This window comes from Balearica regulorum, chromosome 4 (assembly GCF_011004875.1).
Source record: "Balearica regulorum gibbericeps isolate bBalReg1 chromosome 4, bBalReg1.pri, whole genome shotgun sequence".
NCBI lineage: Eukaryota > Metazoa > Chordata > Aves > Gruiformes > Gruidae > Balearica > Balearica regulorum.
In genome coordinates, this window is record NC_046187.1 from 37,728,414 (window position 1) to 37,748,732 (window position 20,319).

The window sequence follows — 20,319 nt, forward strand, 5'->3', positions numbered from 1 at the left end:
AGTCCTGCCAGAAAACCTGCTCTGGCATGGGCTCCTCTCTCCACAGATCCACAGGTCCTGCCAGGAGCTTGCTCCAGCATGGGCTTCCCATGGGGCCACAGCCTCCTTCAGGTGTCTCCACCTGCTCCAGCTTGGGGTCCTCCACGGGCTGCAGGTGGAATCTCTACACCCCCTCAATCCTTCCTCCATGGGCTGCAGGGGAACAGCCTGCTTCACCATGGTCTTCACCACGGGCTGCAGGGGAATCTTGCTCCGGCGCCTGGAGCACCTCCTGCCCCTCCTTCTGCACTGACCTTGGTGTCTGCAGGGTTTCTTACATCTTCTCACTCTGGCTGCAAAAACTCTCCCTAACTTGTTTTTTTCTTTCTTAAATATGTTATCACAGAGGTGCTGATTGGCTTGGCCTTGGCCAGCGGCGGGTCCGTCTTGGAGCCGGCTGGCATTGGCTCTGTCAGACACAGGGGAAGCTTCTAGCAGCTTCTCACAGAAGCCACCCCTGTAGCCCTCCCCCCGGCTACCGCCACCAAAACCTTGCCACACACAAACACAGTACCCAAACAGAAAAAAATCACTATGCCACTGTATAAATCTATGTTGCATGAGCAACTTGACTGTTTGCTTTTTGTCCCTCCATCTGTAAAAAAGCTTCCAGTAAAACTTGAAAAAGAACAGAGAAACACAACAAGAATGATCAAAGATGTGGGAGGCTTTCCATACAAGCAGCTATTAAATGAATGAGATTTCTCAGAATGGAAAAAAGATAGCTAGAGAGAGATGTTAGGAGCTTAAAAAAAAGTGTCTTGGAAATGAGAAATATGAAACAATTGTCCATGATTACTTATCATACAAGAACTAAATAAACTAAATAGAAGGTATGAATAACGAAGAAAAAAAAATACTTATTCTATCCAGAAGTATTAAATTGTGAAAGTCTCTGAAACAGAATATTGTAGATGATAATTTCACATGGGTCCAAAAAGCAATCAAACTATGAGTGAGGCATTCATCAAGAGCTATTAAAGACAAGCAGTCTCCGAGACAAAAATCACTAGAGAAGAGAAAGTATATCAGAGTGATCTTACATACTTTTTCTTCTTTTTTTTTTAATCTTCCCTAAGCACTCTTAGAGCAAAGATACTGGACTAGATGTATCTTTTTTGCAACCCAGAGAAGTTGTTAATATGTATATGTTGTTACTCAAAGTAGACATTAACTCAGCACTTCATAAGCACAAACAAAACATTAATCTTTGTTTAGCGTCAACTATTTCTTAAATAGAGTGTTCAGCAAGTTTGAAAACACTATAACTATTCCCTTCAACAAATACGTCTCTACCATATGTCTAGGTTGGGAAGAATTATAATCGTAATGCAAAACAAATTTTAAAAAAAAGTGACACTTTCTCCAATCATTTATTCATGGCAGAGTGGCAACCAGATGAATTGTTTGGATCCCTTCCATCCCTTCCTTTCCCAATTCTTATACTAAACAACTACATAGGGAAGGCTTATATGGTTTTCCCCTCCTCTAGGTTTTCACTGTTTTGCACCTTTTTTAAACATCTTTTGAGACAATATTGTACTACATATACCTCTGCCTCATAGCCTTTGTATGGCACCACCTTTTTTACTATGGTCAAAAGTGTATTTTCATATAAATCACTTGCTAACCTACTTAAAATAAGATTTTATACTCTGAGAGCATGATCCATTTAGAAAACTGGCTTGAGAAGCTATTGACAATTTAATTCTGTATACAACACAACCACAGGGATATTTTCTTGGTCTGTTTCCCTATTTCCTTTGGTAGAAAATGTTGGAGGGAGGAGGAGAAAGAGTGGGGTTTTGTGTGGGTGTTTTTTTTAAATCCAAAAGCATCTAAAATACATTTGGACAACTGCACACATATTTTCAAGACGTATATAAAACATATAATAGTCATCCAAGTAAATAAGGGCTCCTGTGATCAGAAGGAATGGAGTTAGCATGATAGACAATTTCATCAAATATATGCAAACCACACGTATGTAAATGTTCCTACTGAATTCAGCTCACATGTATCTCTCTAATGAATACATAAATAATTATTATATGCAATTATGAGATGTTTGTTTCTGAGCAGTTAGAAAGCCAGGAATGATGAGGATCAAGAAGTATCACAGTTTAGAATACCATTATCTGAGACCATAAAAATAGCCTTGACAGACTGGAATATTTGATATTCTTTCCCCCCTAACCATACAGTTTTGAATATTTACATACAGTTGTAGCAGCTTAAATTCTGGGGTGCCATATTCCTTAACTCTACACACACCCAAATATTTTTAGTAGTAACAGCATATGGGAACCTGCTTACGAACACTTAGGAGATCTGTGGTATATTAACCAGGCAAATGCTTGATGACAAGATATCAAGACTTATTTAAATTAAAAAAAAACCAACAAAAAAACCCCCACAATCTTCAAACATACCAAACAGTTCTATTGCTATAGGATTAAATTGATCTTACTTTCCAAAACTTAAAATAACATCTTGTAAATTACATTTTCCTTCATTCAATATATGACTTCAGAAAATGAAGTTATCAGCTAATCTGAAATAACAATTTGTCATAACAGAATCCTTTTATTTAAGCATCTTGTGAATGCACTAAAATGACTGGCATTATCTGTTTACTAGCAAGTGTTACAAACTAGACTAATAAGATTATTAGATGTGTTAGAGAACAATATTCTGCCTTTAAAAAACTTTGTATATTTTTCCTAAAGTGAACATTTTTTCAAATGCTTTTTAGATTACAATGTTCATCACAAGAACACCACAACCCCCCCCCCCCCGAATTTAAAAAAAAAACAACCAAAAAACGTAAGCCTAAAAGATATCCTCTAACAATTTTTTAAAAAAATTAAGTATTCCCACTGGCTATTTTACAAATCTATTCACTTTCAGAAAACAAAACCAAATTTGTAGGTAATTGGCATGTTTTGTTATGGGCTGGTAATATAGTCATTTTTTTTTATGTTTCTGAAGTAAGAAATCAACTTTTTATTATATTATGCTTTTTTTTTTTAAGAAAAAGGTTGAAAACAGAAATAACGCATTTATCATATTTAACTAATATTGCGATTGTCCTACGCTCTCCAAACTTTGTAGCTTTAGATCTTTAGAATAAGCTGAGCATTGAAAACTTACTAGAGAGATGATTTTGATCTAGAAGCAGCCCTCTCCTCCCTGTTTTTGAAAGTAGTTCAGCAGACGCAAGTTAGTAGGATAGATAGACATTTCTGCTTTACAAAAGGATGCACCATGAAGCCCCTGGCAAATCACCGCCTTTTTCATTTTTGTCCCTTACTACATTTTATGAATGAGCTACAAAAAGGTTGTCAAACACAGGGTAAAAAAAGCTCATAAATCCCATGGCTGCTTGGAATTTCTCCCTCTTATTTCATGGCATCCTTCAGTGTATGGATCAAGAGCACTTATATGAACACAACTTTTGCATTTAATTAATCCTTGTTAACATAGGAATCAGGAGGGAAAGACAAAAGCAAGGCCTGAGAACATTAACTAAGAGGAAACTAAACTATTTTATGTTAAAAAAGCTAACTACATAAAACTGAGCAGAATATATGATAAATAGAAGACAGACAGGAAAATGGTCCATCTCTCTGAACATGGTGAGAACATATTACCTCCTATGAAGATCACTGCAATTACTCCAGTTTGAATGTCCTTGTAATAAATGGAGACATTATAGGAAGAGTATAACAGTCAGTAAGTTGGATGCTCTCATCTGTCCTATTACATGTCTACTTGTGCTATTTTTCCCTTGGGAAGTTTGAAATGGAAAAGAAAAACGTGCCTGAGGGAGTCACCAAGCAAGGAACTCTTCCAGTTCTTTCCCATACTTCCACTCTTTTCCCTGGTCAGGTCCCTGCAGCAACTTCAGAGCCCAGTACTGTGGAACTGGCCAGAAGGTGCTCTCAAAATTGACATAAAGAGGGCATTTTCAAATAGGAATTCAAAGTCTTAAGCGGGTGCCTTAAAAAGCACTGATCAGATTAAATTATATACCTACACACTTTTATCTAAGGGTACATATATGTTATTCATACACGTTTCTATCTGTACAGCACACAATTTTAAAATAAAGTATTCTCCTTTTATAAAGTAGAAAAAAAAAAAACAAACAGGTAGGAAACATCAAATTGTTACTGAAGCATTTAATTTAGGATGCCAAGATAAATAACTTTATTTCTATTTAAGAGGTAATACGTTGACAATTTTTATATTGAAAATTAATTTATCCACATTTTCTTTGAAGTTTTCTATAAAATATTTAGATCCAAATATTTCATTCACTGTTTATTTCAGTTGGCCAAAAATAGTGACTTATTGCAATGGCATATATAGATGTGCTAGGATAGTTGTAAACTGCAAAAACATACAACATACCAAAACACGCTATGGAAGCACTATATTAAAGAGGAAAAAAAAATACTAAACTCAAAAGCTATGGAGGAATACTATAGTAAAACTTTAAATTGTGCTATTATGTTTTGGAAATGAAGTTAGTAATGAAATTTTGTGAAATAAGAACACTTTGCCAGAACTTAATTCACCATGAAAAATGGAGTGCACTAAAAGGGTTTCTTCTCCAATATATTTCTTTACAATGGAGACATTTTTGAGCTAATTTTTTCCTTATTGTATGTAATAGATATTTGAGGGCATTCAATCAAAAAACTTTCCCAATATACTGTAATACGCTTTTCTAAAACACTAAGGTCTACAGAAAAGCTCACAAGCTTTGCAAAATTGGAATTATTTTTTTATTAACCCCATTTACAGCATTTCCAAAGTACTTTCATATAATCTAAGTGCAAAACTGTGCCTTCAGATTCTCTTTTTATAGCATAAATGTCAGATATGCTTAAGAAATCCAGGTATCTCTGGAATTACTAAAAGCCTTTTACAATCTTTTTCTGACTGTAATATTTTTTCTATTTTTATTTACCCAGATGAGAGAACAAAACCCAAGGCAAGCAAACAGAGTAGATGAGTTATCAAAAAAAAAAAAAAAAACAAAACAAAACCCTCACAAAACCCAAACCAAAAATCCAAAAACCCCACAGCCTTCTGTTGGGAAAGCTTGTTCCTTTGAACTCCACAGCAGTCTGAGAAATATAAGATGAAACAACATGTTCTAAATTTTTTAATAAAATTACCTAGTAACAGTTTTCTAAAGTGAACATTAGTGCTTGATACTTAAGAATCACTAGTAAACTCAACCTTGTATGGAGCATAAAGTAACATAAAGCAGCTCAAAACATCCTCCAAAGAAATAAATTGATTCTTGGACAGAAAAGGCATCTTACTCATTCAGTCTTCATCTGAAATACTTAAATTATCTCAGTGGTCAAAATGCTCCCCTTTTGATGACTTGGGATAATGAATTAGAACCACCTTTTCTTTCCTTTTTTCTATTTCTTAAGTGCAACTGAGAAATGACGGCTGAGTCTTACCATGTTACAGCAAAGTTCTCTCAGATTTCAAGTTAACAGTGGTTCTGATAGAGTTTTTTAATTTTCAAAATATTTTATTATTTAAATGTAATGCTGAACTAAACCATTTACTTCAACATGCATTAACGGTCTCCTTTTATTAAATGATTTTAAATTGGTGCATTCAGCCATATGGAAAATAAAACAACTATCTAGACACATAAGAAAATACCTGAGATGCAGTTTTGAACACTTCACTCATGTCTTAAATTCAGACTAATACACTCTGGTTTTTGTAAGAGGAAAAGGATTTCTCTTCTCTCCTAAAGAAGTCAAATACTAAATGTGATTACAGTTCTTTTTAAAGGAAAGGCAACTTGTATTGAGATTTAATATAATTATAATATTGAAAAATATTTTAGAAATTATACTGACATTAATATTGTTGGCTAACAGTGTTTATAGTCAGTTGTTCTGGAAGTTGAAATTGGTGACTACTTTTAAGTATGAAATCCAGATAAAGAGGTAATGCCATGAGTGCAACGGAAACAAGTAATGCAATGGTTATTGAGATTTTCTTACTAAATAATATTTTATGAACCTATTAATATTCATTATAGTTCCAGAAGAGTAATTCTGCCTTGAAGTAGAGATACTTAATGTTCTTGCTTGTGGATTAGCTAGTGATTGTCTCCTTTAATGCACGGTCATTACTTCTTATGTTCTGAGACTATTTTCTCTTTCTTCCCCACCCCCAACCCCCATTATGGAGAAAAAGTGTTTCCTTTAAAATTGTTAATAAAGGAAACTGTGATTATAAATTATTATTTTAAATTTGCCTTGAAATGTTCCTTACAATATCTAGATAACGGTGTTTGTGGATGTTGGAACATCAGTCATAGCCTAACCTTACAGGTACACTGCTTTGCAAAGATGAAAATATTCTCAGAATTAGCAACAAAACAAAATAGTTGCCACAATACTGTAACTCACCACAGATAATTGATTCCTGAGAAACAACTAATAGATCAATTACTGGGGGACTTTGGTAACAGTAAGCAGATATGTATAATTGCTCGGTCTCTATTTTTTTTGTCAACATTCTGTGTCATTCTCCATAGGATTGAAATAAGATCACTGAAAGGCATATAAGACTTCATTCTCAGGAATTTTGAGCCAATAATAAATATTATGTAAGTTAATGTCTACCAATTCTCTTGTCTGAAACTATGAGACTATAACTAAGGTGTTTGGTTCCAACCTTCATCCTCTGCAATTCCATATTTCACAGTGCTATCTAACAACCTACATCACTGAACCAAGTAAAAGCTCCCAGGGAAATGCACTGATGGGATTAGAGGTCAGCAAAATTCAAGGTTCATAAACAAATTCTCTTAATTTCCTCATTATTTCCTGATAGCCAAAGACCTTGTGAAATATTTGTTTTGTCTATTCATGCAAATCTAACATGGCCTCAAATTTGTTACCTGATTCCCTCAAAACATGCAGAAAAAACCTCTGGCACCTGGCCTTAGCAAAAGGGCAAATTCTAAATTTACAGAACTGCAACTCATTTATTAAGGATCACAATGTAATCATGTTTTATTAGTACTCTATTTCTAGATATCTGGCCTTAGGAAATAACAGTTTATTCACACTTAAACGTGTTTGTTCATTTTGACAATCCAGTTCTTAAATTACCCAAGTCAGTGCAACCATTCCACAGCCTAAGAGAGATAGTACCAGGGCTACATAAAATGATGAATACCATATTTCATCATAGCTTCATGGCAAGCATGTACTATATCTGATCTTGCAGTACCTTGATAAAATCTTTCATTTTGTGTTTATCCAGAAGGAAGGCAAAAATCAGGCAAAATTTTAAAATAATAATAATAATAAAACTTAGCTGTATGATACTATTTAAGTATTATCAAATATTTTCAACGTATGCTATAAAGAAGGTATGTTAAAATCAGGTATCTCCTACATTGATCCAGATCTGAACAGGCAAAATACACCAACAGCTTAGAATTTCTCAGAGGACTTCTACATTGCTAAAGAGCAACACTTAAGATTTTGGGTTTTGTTTTTTTAAAAAGGGCCCTTTTTAGTCAGAGACCTTTTTTATTAAAAAAAAAAAATTTCTAACCCCCCCCCCCCCAAAAAAAAACAACCACCAAAACACCCACAAAAGCCCCCCAAACCCACAAAAAAAATCACACACATCTAAGTAAGCACCAAATAAACACATTTATCATCATTTGGGAATCACTTGGCATGAAAATGAATTGATTTAGTGATGTGTGAGAAATTTCAGGCAGACTACTTCAATGAAACACTATCTAATATCTGTAGTATCTTTGAAATGATCAGTTTAAAATTCTGCCCACTCAACAGAAGAGTTTGTATTCATTTCCAGCTGAGAATCTCTAGACTGAAAATACATATAGCACAGGTAGGAATTTGAAAGATAGATTAGGTTGAGCAGAAAAAACATTACCACTAAGTCCAATAGCTCCTACTCAGTATGCTGTTAACCAGTATTTTCAGAGGTTAGTGCTGAAATATAACACCCTATGGAACAATGTAATACACACCAGTTGTTGCTGAAAAGGAATTAATGGTAGCTGGAGACAGAATAATACCTCTTCCTCCCTCAGAAAACCTTTCTTTTACTGTTTGTTAAGCTGTTTTACTATTGAAGACTCATCAGAGTTATAAAGCTCTGACACAGATTCCACATTAAATACCGTATTTGGGACCTCATACTGAAGTCATTGGAAGTACAGATTCAATAAATATTTTTTGAGTTAGGCTTTGTGGACTTGAGGATAACTTACAGAAGCAAATAGGCTTCATTTATCTCAATAAATAATTCAGTACAGATTTTATATTTAGATTTTTTGTTGTTTAATTTTGGCCTATTTTGCTTTGGAAATAAAGATACATATTTCAAAAATTATATCAAAATTGATATTTCACAAAAGCTATCATAATAAAAGTAGTGATGCTTTAGAATCATTTTTGAGGACAGAGAGAATCTAATAACTAAGCATATGCAATCACCATGAGTCCTGTATTTATGGGGACTTCTTGCTGCTTGCCTTTCCACATGATTCGAGACACAACAAAGCCCTGAGTTTGACAATCATATTAGGCACTGGCCTCACATGTCCTCCTAAAAGCTAAGCTTGAAGAAAAGTTCTATAATTTCAGCCCAGAACAACTTCTGTAATAGCTGCTGTTACTGTAGGTTTATATGTCACTTCATACAAATACCTCAGCAGTAAGGAGTGCTTGAAATCTGAATATCTGTGACCTGAACTGCATTTCAATACCGAAGGTATTTTTAAATATATAAAGCAATAGCATGTACAGTAACAACATACATGATCCTGAATAACAGCTGCACGACAGATTAGACATTGATAATAGTGTTGAGTGGTACCTGAAAGCACAAGCAGTTCCAGTGAAAATATAAAGCATCACTAATAGAAGAAGAGACAATAAAACTAGGCCATATTTTGTTTTGGCTAGCTAATTCTTCTGACGATTTCTTGTATGTCTAGTGGCAGTTTTTACACTCAAGTCCTCAGTGTGAGGGTCCTTCCAAGGCACCTTTTTTGAGCATAACATCATAAATAGTTCTGCACTAACAACAGAAAATTATTCTGAATGATAATGCTATTTTTTTCTCCCTTCATTTTATGCAGGATGTCAATTGTTACATAGAGTATTTAGTTCTATTATTTACAATAAACTTGTTATTTTTATTCATTGTATTCAATCAGTTGTATTCATAAATGTCTAAATTAGCATCGTTCTTTCTACTGCAATCATAAAGGGAAGTGCCTGCATATACATCTGCATCTGCTGAGTGATCAAACAGAATAATTTATTACTATTTACTTGCTTGTGGTATGCCTTGAGGTTTTGCAACCCACCATGAAGGCCACCTGAAATACCTGCTTTGAAATTTCATTTTAGATAGTACTTTAAAGGAGGAAAACACAAGAGATTATTTATTTTAGAAAAGAGCGCCAGAAGAAAACAGAGAGACGTTTACAGCAAACCCAGAATTATCTGGATACCATAGGAGACATTACACAAAGAAAGAAAATCCTTGAAAAATAAAGGAAGCACATCAGTTAAGTTTTAGTTTATAGAAGATAAAGCTTTCAAGAATCTGCATTCCCTCTTTCTAGCTGTTGTTTGGCTAGCTCCATCATCTTAGGCTTTCAGCCACTCTTTCAGAAAAAGTTAAATATATTTTTCCCTGTCTAAAATAAAACATTTGCTGAAAGAAAATCCTTTAGCTTGGCTGGGGAAGGAAAACAACAACAACAACCACCACCATCAATCAAAAACCCCCAAACAACAACAAAAGGCAAAAAAACCCAAACAAAAAACCAAACAAAAACACCACACAAACCAAAACACTAAGATGGAGCTGGATCACTTTTGAGATAGAATTTTACATTTCCTGGCCAAAGCAGTAGAGGACCAAACCAACTGATTCCTTCAGTCCCAAACTCCCAAAACCTAGCTAGATCTAAACTTTCTATCTGCTTATATTTTTCAGGCTCCTCTCTGCACATGCTATTGATATAGTTAACCTGTTACAGCATCTAGTAGACATAACTACTGGACAGATGCTATAGCACCAAAAAACCCCCAAACCCTCACGGTATGAGTGAAAACAGCCAATACCCAGAAAACTACATCAGTCTTGCCAGTATGTAAAACATTAAAACACCAGTAAGCATTTTCATCTGCGTGTAACGTTTTGTGAACCTGGACTGGGTACAAACCTCCAAGGCAGAGAGCACCCTCGCCAGCATTTTCTTTCTTTGCTACTGCCTCAGCATCTGACCTTCTGGAGGGGGCAAAAGGATTTTTATTCCACTCCATACAGTTATTCAGTTATTATTGGCTGTCCTGTTTATTTTGAACTTTTTTTTCATATAAAATGAGATTGTCAAACGTAATTCACAGAATACAAGCATGTGTATACGTATGGATATATATTTATGGGCATGTTAATACCTTTAAAACAGGCAATGATTAATCTTTGCCCTTAAGGTGGTTCTTTTTCTACCACTAGAGGAACAACAGAATTGCTGTTATCTGTGGGGAACTCTTCATAAAGCAGTACAAGCAGTACAGTCTACAGTCATGTTTGATTCTGAATTTATAATCTTTAGATGACAGCCAAATTTCTAATTAAGTATGCCAATGAAAAAAATTCCTACCTGCAAATGCTAATGAAACAGTACTGATAATTAATCTCACAGATATGAATTCATATTTAAATAAAATATAATTGCCTAATCCTTTAAAAAGAAACCACTTTAAGGGAGTAGGTTGTTCAACAGCATAGTGAAGATGGCTTTTAATCCTATCCAACTGTGTTCAAAATCTTATCCAAATGTTTTTAAATACCATTTGAAATCACAGCTAGAAATGTGCATGCTAGCCTAATGCCTTCTCTCAGCCCTTTTCCAGCCTTCTCATTTTTTCGAAAGGTTCTTCTGTGCAGCATGATCCTGTGCTGAGTAGAGGATTTTGATGAACTATTACATTTAGAAAATGAGAGCTGTTTAATCTTCACCAAATTCAAATATGTCTTAAAAGTATATTTTGTCATCTATAGTATATTTTATATTTTAGCAGCTCTAGGTACAAACTGGCATCAAAAGTACCCTTGGGGAACTGCCACATACAAAAACTGTGGTGCCGTGACCCCTATCACCCCTCCCCTACCTCTACGACCTAGCCCTAGCATTTCTGTGCTCGTACGACTCTGTCTTAACAAACAAGGCATTAGAACTGCTTCCCTTCTAAGCTTTCTTCCGCTCCCTCTCCATACTTAAAAAGGCAACTCTAGAGTTACAGAAATAAAGAAAAAAAATATAAAACAAAAACTACCACCCTTTGAATTCCGTGCAGCAGTTTTGAATAGGATCAATTTTTCCAGCATTGCAAACCTTAATTTTCTGCCATTCTAAGTGTCAGTAAGTCTTGTTCCAGCAGCTGGGCGGAGAAACTTTAATGAGGAGAGTTCAACAGTTCTCAAATCCACCACTCCACTGCTGTAAGGGATAGAGGCAAATCCACTGGGAGTAGCAGGTTATAAATTGAGATTAGTTTCTGAATGTAGATGAAAAAGGTGAAGATAAAAGAATGAAAAAACAGTGACAAACACACTGTCAAGCTCGACGGACAGAGGACTGTGCAAGGGGTCAAATATTCTACAAACATTTTTGATTTAAAATAACAGTTATGCCTTTTCAACTTCTTTGAATAACAAATAAGACCATAATATTTTAGAAGATGATCCCCTGCAAATATTATTACTCAGTTATAATCTTTCACTCATTACATAGTTATGAAAAGTATTTTAAAAAAATCCTTCCTATTTTGGTTTCATTTTGTTCTACATATTTGAAAGTGTCCAAACTGATGAAAAAAAAAATTTCCATATTGTACAAAATGATAGTTTCAAAATTGAAAAATATAATAAAAATATAGCATAATTATAACTTTGGCATGCAAAACTGAAATTATTAAATACTTAAAGAAAATTCTGGGGAAAAATTCAGATTTCTGTTTGGAATAAACATTTTCAAAATTCCTATTTCACTTTACTGAAGAAGATTAAAACGTTTAATTCTGTCACAGGTTGACGCTTAAATGAGGAGATAATTGCATGTGAAATGACGTGCGGAAGATGTGATGCGAGTGCTTGTTGCGTATATTTTCTCACATGGATCTAGTTCCCTGTCTGTATTAATTCTCTGCAACCTGGCAAATCCAGGCTTGCTGTTACTAGTGCAAGGCTTTGCCTTAAGCAAACAACACAGGCATCTGGACTGGGACTATCACATTCACTTTGCCTGGGGTTGGCTTGGCTTGTGTGGAGAGCTTGGTTTCAGCTTGGGGTCAGCTTGTTTAGCTGCAAGAGCAGTATTCTAATGACCAGGTGGCTATCATTTCATTTGTTTTGGTTTTGCTTAGCTTAATATACTTTTATAGCATTACGTAATTATTGTTAATGTTATTGACAGAATGTCAGAATGACTGAATTTGAACTCTCTCAAGATCAAATGCAATGGAACTAGAGTTAATCCTCAAATTTATTTCAAGAGTATTTGTCTCACCTTAGTTACAGAGACTAATGGTACATCACATTCCTTTGGCCTGTTGGGCACACAACGTACAATGAACTAGTACCATTTTTTTGGTTTCGTTTTTAAACAATGTAATGAATACGCGTAGTGACAGGACAAGGGGTAATGGCTTTAGATTAACAGAGATTAGATTTAGATTAGACATAAGGAAAAAAAAATTCTTTACTGTGAGGGTGGTGAGGCACTGGAACAGGTTGCCCAGAGAAGTTGTGAATGCCCCATCCCTGGAAGTGTTCAAGGCCAAGTTGGATGGGGCTTTGGGCAACCTGGTCTAGTGGAGGGTGTCCCTGCCTGTAGCAGGGGGATTGGAACTAGATGATCTTTGAGGTCCCTTCCAACCCAAACTATTATATGAGTCTATGATATTAGGAAAAAAAAAGGTTGCATGGAAAGCAATAAGAATAAGCACATTGCCCAAAGCCTCATCCAACCTGGCCTTGAACACTTCCATTCATTAGTTTTTAAACTACTACTACTAATAGTAGTTTTGGATCTTTTTTCATTTGACACCATCTAAAGTGGCTGAGAGTTGTCAGCTGTCCAAAGATAAAGTACAAAAAGAATAAAGGAACAGGCTGTAAGGACACAAAATAAAGATACATTAATGGACTAGTCAATGCATAATCAAACTATAATTATAGGAAGACCTGAGCATAAACTTGATCTGCTATGTTGCCGGGCTGCTGAATGTGGAGCAGCAGTAATTGAAACCAAAGTCAGATTTCAAGATTCAGTCTTAGATTGGAGGTAGATAAGAGCGAAAATCATCAGTTCTGATCTGGATATAACAAAATATATGGATACATCTTATATTGCATACCATATAAAAGCTCTTAACATCTTCTTCCTTCTTTCTGCTACTCACTACCATCTTGACCCAGTCGTTTGGTCAAGATGTTCGCATGTACTGTGCACATTTGTCCACAGTCACCTTTGGCATTCAGAGAACAAATACCTGGCAAAACTATACCAGAAATCTGTATCTCTCTCTGAGTCCTGTGAAGACCTAAGGCACCTAACAGAAGTGGTACATTTGTTGCTGGGTTTGTCAGAAATAGTCTTATCAGTACTCATAAACACATGGTGTGGGGAAGTGTTCCAGCTTTTTCAGTTCTACTGATTATGTCTTGACCACATTACTTCCCACTTGTGCGCAACACAGACTTATCAATGCATGTTGGCAATGAGAAAGATTATCTATGAATTCTCCTTTACCAAATCCCTCAGAAATCTGGACACTAATGTATCTCATTGATTTCTGCTGAGAAGTTCTCTACTATATCATGACTGTTAAATTGCACTCATTGTTTAAGTACAGCATCAGAACGGATCAAGATTCAAAAATTTAAAAAAAAGCAAGCCATTTTAGAAAAACAAAGCGAGAGAGGAAACTGAAAGAAAAATAGGCTAATCTTTGTACTTACGAAAAGCTCTGTAGAATTCTTCCAGAGCTAGGTGCTTGTCACTATTATAATCATCGTATTTCAGCAAATCGAACAGAGAGCAGTCAGACAGATCCTTGCCAAGCTCATCCCGTTTTATTACCTGACAAGAAAATTATAACCATGAAATTACATTTGAGCTCTTAGAGTTCTCTGGTATAATTAATTGTTTCTAATAATCATTTAATAGATCATTTTAAGGTTGCTGTGGGGCAATGAACTGCAACTGTGTAAAGTCAGGGATTTTCAGTTACTTTGTAATTATTTATTGCAGTTTTAAAAGTTAATACCTTTAGGACAGACTCACTGACATTACACAAAAGTTTTCAGAATATATAGAGAATATATATGTAATGGGGATAGACAGAAGCACTATAAAAAAAAGCTGATTTTACTTAACATGTATAGGAATGGTAATTACGAAACATTCAAATATATTTGAGATAATAATTTCCCAAGTACACCTGACGAAATGTCTTTTTCCTCTCAGTCTAATTCCTAACCACAAAAACCAAATTCAGGCATTTTCAAAGATAACTAAAATGAACTCCTACTACACTACTAATTGTATCAACTTCTTACAGGCTTTTGACAAGCCTATTATCTTCCCAAAGACCTGTTATAAAAGTAGCTGACCTGAAAAGGGTCCTGTTTCTCAATGGAGGCACATACACTTTGTAAATAGATCATAATTAATAGCTACTAGATTTTAACGCCGATTAACTTCTCCTGGAGAAATGTTCTTTAATTTGTGCACTGTTTTGGTTTAAAGTCTGTATATGTTGTAGACATCTACCTCAATTCCATCCAAGGAATTTTTAAAATGTTGATAACCACAAATATTCAGAATTCTTATTTTGCATGGTGCATGTATTAAAAACACTAGCACATAACTGAAAGAACCAAACCTGATACAACTCCTTGTTGTAATGTTGCACAATTTAAAGTTTTATACTGGGCACAGAAAAAAATGAAGATAACTATAGTTAATTGCTTTGTAAAATAATTACACTTCCTACCCTCTACCTGTCTCCCAAAATAACTGCAAAACCATTACATTTGTATTATCATATGATAGCTTCTGAAAAACAGGGGATACAAAGGCTTTTGTGTTTCAGTTGCTCTGCAAAGGAATAAGCAGTTATTATTCATGTAAATAGAAAATTTCTAAACAAATAATAGAGAATAAAAGGAGCATTAAAGCAAAGAGAACAGATGCAAACACTTTATCCTACCAGAAGTAATTTTCTATATATTAATATAAAAGCATTATAAAAGATAATAACCTTGTTAGTACATTAGAAAGTATGAAAACCATTCACAAAGATAAGAAAATCATCACAAAACCAGCTTTAGTAATTATTAATTATACATACTACACTACCTGAATATCAGTGCTAACAACTTCTCATACTTTACAAGCCTGTTTATTAACTTCACATTAAACTGAATTAAGAAAAAATGAAATTGTGTAGATCTTGCAGCTGGTACATAAAGGACAAAAATGTAGCCTGGGAAAAATTAATAATTCTAAGCCCATTGAAGTTATACAAGTACTAAAAATATAACAGAGTGTATTGAAAACTTCACTCTAGAAGAAATCTCTGAGATTTCAAGGCCATGAAACGTGCTTAGAAATCACAGCTGGTTCATAAAAAGGAACATCAGGGTGAGAACCATTGTTCCTTTGCTTGCTTTCCATAAAAGGAGTACTGAAATAGTTTAAAATTTTCTTCCTGCTAGCTTCAATTGTACAAACCAGGATTAAACTTTACACCTAAGGTGGTGCAATAAAAACTTTCTTAAAGCTCACTACCACCTGCTACTATAGTACCACATTTTTAATTGCATATTAGTGTTCTCAGCTTCAATCCTTTGAGTTGAAATATGTCTTATGATGCTTTTCATTTATAATTGGTCAATTTTATTTAAAATAAAAATAATCATAATTAAAAAAAGATAAGCCAGAATGATTGAGACAGTTCTAAGAATGATGCTATTGACAGGTATGATTTATTTTCCTGGCAATTATTTTTTTATCTTCAATAAACCCATATATTTGATTACAGATATAAGATTCAATGTTTGTTCATATACAGACATCTTTACGCTGGTGATATACTTTGGTGTTCTTTGGAAAATTCACTCAGCTTTGATAAACCCTCCAAAAACATCTATAATGACAGATTTTAGAAGGTACAGAAGTTATTCATATCATGATTAATCTTAATTATCTGTGATTTGCTGCCAAAAGAGCTGTTCCAATTTTTACCCAATAGGAATTCTCTTGTGCTGGATCTAGCAGATCAGCTCAGCTCTCTGATCAAAAGCAAAATTAATCTTTGTGGAGATTTTGGGTGCTTGGTTGGTTGGGTTTTATCTTGAATGGGTGAGGGATTAATATTCTATCACAAAAAGTACAACTCAGAATAGATATATCTGTCAGGGTGTGAGGATTCAGATTTTGAAAAATTACCTGTTTATGTAGCAGCCTGCAGTTAGATCAGATCAACTGTGATAGGAAATTGCAATCTTTATGAGACTCTAGCAAAGCAAAGCTGACTACTTACCAAGCCATTAGCCAACAGAGAAGTCATTTAGCAACTTATGTTAGCACCAAGTGTTTCAAAATCATCAGGATCAAACTGCCTGTTCACAGTAGTCCCTAACTCACTGGCTGAGGAGATTTTTTTCTTGTTGACGTTACCTTTTAACAGATCTTCATGCATTAGTGAAATTCCATAAAGGGGAACATATAACAACACAGCGCAAATATTCAGAAAGGGCAAGAAAAATTGTCAGTATTGGTTCGAGAAATAAACAGTGGAATTCACAAATAAAGACTGTGAATATTTTTTGTGTTTCTAAATGCTGTCACAACATGATATTTTAACACCATTTTCTAGGAAATACAGCCTGTCATACAACCCCATTTTTCATTTTCTTTTATTTGTGTAAGGGATTTCATTTACAAAGGCAGCTTGCTAAACATAATAGCTTCTTGTAGGTATTTTTCATTTCACACCCTACATCATTACAAGATAAAAATAATACTATGCAGTATCAATAAGGCATATACCCCATGAATAATGTGAGTAATTGCAAAACTTGAAAAAATAGATGTCAGTAAGGAATCATCAATGGCTGAAACAATCCAGTGGGATTTTGAAAGTCTGGGGTCTCATCCCAATCCTTTTTGATAATTTAAAAATAAATGTAAAAAGAAAATTGGCGGATGGTATATATTGTTGAGGTGAATAATAATGAGGAGAAGGACAGGGGAGCATATGGAATGAAATAGATCACTTGGTTGGATGTTTTTCAGGAAAAGGATCTATGTTTTCACAGAGCCAAATGTAAGGTCATTCATCTAAAAATAAGAACCTACACTGTACCTTAATGAGGATAAATGGGCCCTGGAAAACCTTTTATCTCAGAGAGAGGTAGAATTTGCTGTGGATAAGGAAGTCTCAAATTCCAGGATCATTCTGTAGCCTAACCAAGCAGTACGTTTTTTTGAAGAGTAACAAGGTAACTGGGGGTAGAAAGGCAATGGTGGGACTAATAATGAAACACAGCATTCAGTTTTGACTTGCACATATTAAAATTTAATGTTGAGAAAGTAGAAGGGAATTTTTCAAGTTAGAAAGTATCCATAAGAGTAATTGGAAGCCTGCTGAAGATATTTTACATTAAGAGAGCTGAGAAAAATCAACATTTATAGGTCTGGGGTTTTTTGTTTTTTAAAGGGAAAGTAAGAATTGACCATATCACATTCCATAGGTACTGTCAGAGGTAAGAACAAAAAAGGGGGGAAAAAGGATGCTTCAATTTGGTGAACAAAAGTTAATAGGATAGGAAAAATTAATAACACCTCTAAAACAAAAAAAAAAGGAAAAGAAAAAATACAAGAACAATTAACCTTGAATCCTAGGATTCAAGTTCCCCTTGATGTTTTCAAATCAAGGCTGCACATTTCCCTGTAGACCTTTTTTTGCTTCAGCCAAAAGCAAGACGTTACTTTTTTTTTTTAAAGTGTAGGACAAATAGAATAAAATTCCATGTCTATAATTCACAAGTTAGATTAGATGATGGTGTATCATAGATGATCTAACAGTGTGCCTTAAGTTTTAAATTGTATTAATCTCTATCCATGGAGGAAAGAAGAGTAAAATTCAAGGAAACTGCTTCGTAAGCCAATTCTTTAAACCCAGCCTGTCTACTCCTCAGTTAAACTAAACAGACAGTAATTAGTTAGGGAGTCAGGATAGAAACAGGCAAAATATTTAGTGAGTCATATACTAGAAACAAAATTCTTACTATGAAAGTTAAAGTCTGATTAAGATGATCTGCACAATTTTATGATTGTGCCATACAAGTCACACATGGGATTATTTGATTTCAGACTTCTGAAAATCCATACCAGAGAACATTCACAAGTATTTATGCTCACAAATTTTACTTTACATTTCTATGTAATCTGATTAAAAATGACAAACTGCATGTCAGAATAGATTGTTTCTTTCATTTCAATTTGATTTCTGACGGTCACAATGAAAAGTCTGCAGATGTTATGAAACTAGATCACAAATAACACAACATTTCCTTTATTAATCCACCTTACAAAAATGTTGTCAGGGTTTTTTTGCTTGCCTGTGATGGATGGTCTCTATGTACTTCCCAAAGAAAATGGTACAGAAATACAGCTACAAAGAAAAGCTTCCTTTACAGCAAACACGGTGTTCAGTTAAACACGTGTTCATCTTTCCTAAAAGCAAGTATCTCGTCACAACAGTATCACTCAGTGCTTGATCTAGAGTATGTCAAACACCAAACACTGTGGAAATTGTTCTCCAAATTAATTCTGACTGCATGAAGGGGTTCAATTACCTTGTACCACCATCTTCCACAGCAGTATAACTTTGTGGAAATTAAAAGAATTGATCATTTATAAAATGAAATTAATAATAAAGGTTGGTAAATTGTTCCTTGCTTTAACTTCCCTTAACCCAGTAAGATCAGTATTATTCTTACAGTTTACCAGTATGTAGGGCAGTAACATCATCCTTTATTTGGCGAGTGTTACGTTTGGGAATTTGAGATAGAATGAGTAAAGATATGGGACTTCTGCATCACAGAATGGGTAATGACACAGAGATCCCTGAGCAGAGATCTGAACTGGTCAAGTCACACGGAGTGGCATGTAACAGCATGAACTCGATTGCAGTTAAGGGTATTATCTCAATACCGTCCGATACTAAATGAGTTACACTGCTCAGATATGAGGTTTCTCTCTGCAGACTGCTCCACTTTCGTGCCTTTCTGCTTCTACATTTCACAGGGGGAAGACCTAATCTGACTCAGAAATGTGCCCTTAGATGTCTGCAAGTATAATGCTGAATCTGCAGATGTCTAGCCCACAGTATAGGACCAGAATAAATATTAGGACCACATAGATAACATGGGTAAAGTTCTGCACCTCAGAATTGACCCAGAACTACCAGCACCCTGAGTCTGAGGCTTTGGAGCAAACAGAAAACCACGTCGACATGACTACAAACAAAATCCTGCACCATCATACTTTGTGTTCACTTTAGTTAGCCCCAGCCATTGAATCTACCCTAGAAAGGAAGCCGGGTCCATGTTGTGGTTTAGCCCCAGCTGACAGATGAGCACCGTGGCTGCTCACTCACCCCTCCATCCCCTGGTGGGATGGGGAGGAGAATTGGAAGACAAAGGTAAAACTTATGGGTCAGGGTAAGGACAGTGTACTGGGGCAGCAAAGGAAGAGGAAAATAACAACAGTACTTAGAATATACAAAGCGGGTGATACACAATGCAGTCTGCTCATCGCCAGAAACTCAATGCCCGGTCCACCCCAGAGCATCGACTCCTTCTCCCCAGCCAGCTCCCTTTATATACTGGGCATGATGTCATATGGCATGGAATACCCCTTTGGCTAATTTGGGTCAGCTGTCCCAGCTGTGTCTGCTTCCCAGCTTCTTGTGAAAATTAACGCCATCCCAGCTGAAAACGAGGACAGCCCAGATTCCTTCACAGTCCATTGCTGTATTTCAGAGGACACTGTTTCATAGGACAGAATTTGAGAATCACTGAGCCATAGAGAAGTAACTGAAGACGCGTCACGACTTGGCCTAACCTCGAGGTCATTCGCTAGAG

General features: G+C 35.2%; 1 protein-coding gene across 2 annotated transcripts in view; it reads right to left on the bottom strand.

Annotated features, from left to right (window-relative positions):
* Positions 1-20,319, bottom strand: part of FSTL5 (follistatin like 5) — a 317,677-nt gene that overhangs the window by 123,713 nt on the left and 173,645 nt on the right. For both annotated transcript variants that reach the window (XM_075751811.1, XM_075751810.1), the window contains exon 6: positions 14,122-14,242. In XM_075751811.1, coding sequence (XP_075607926.1) covers positions 14,122-14,242 — 121 coding nt within the window. The remainder of the gene's footprint in view (positions 1-14,121; positions 14,243-20,319) is intronic.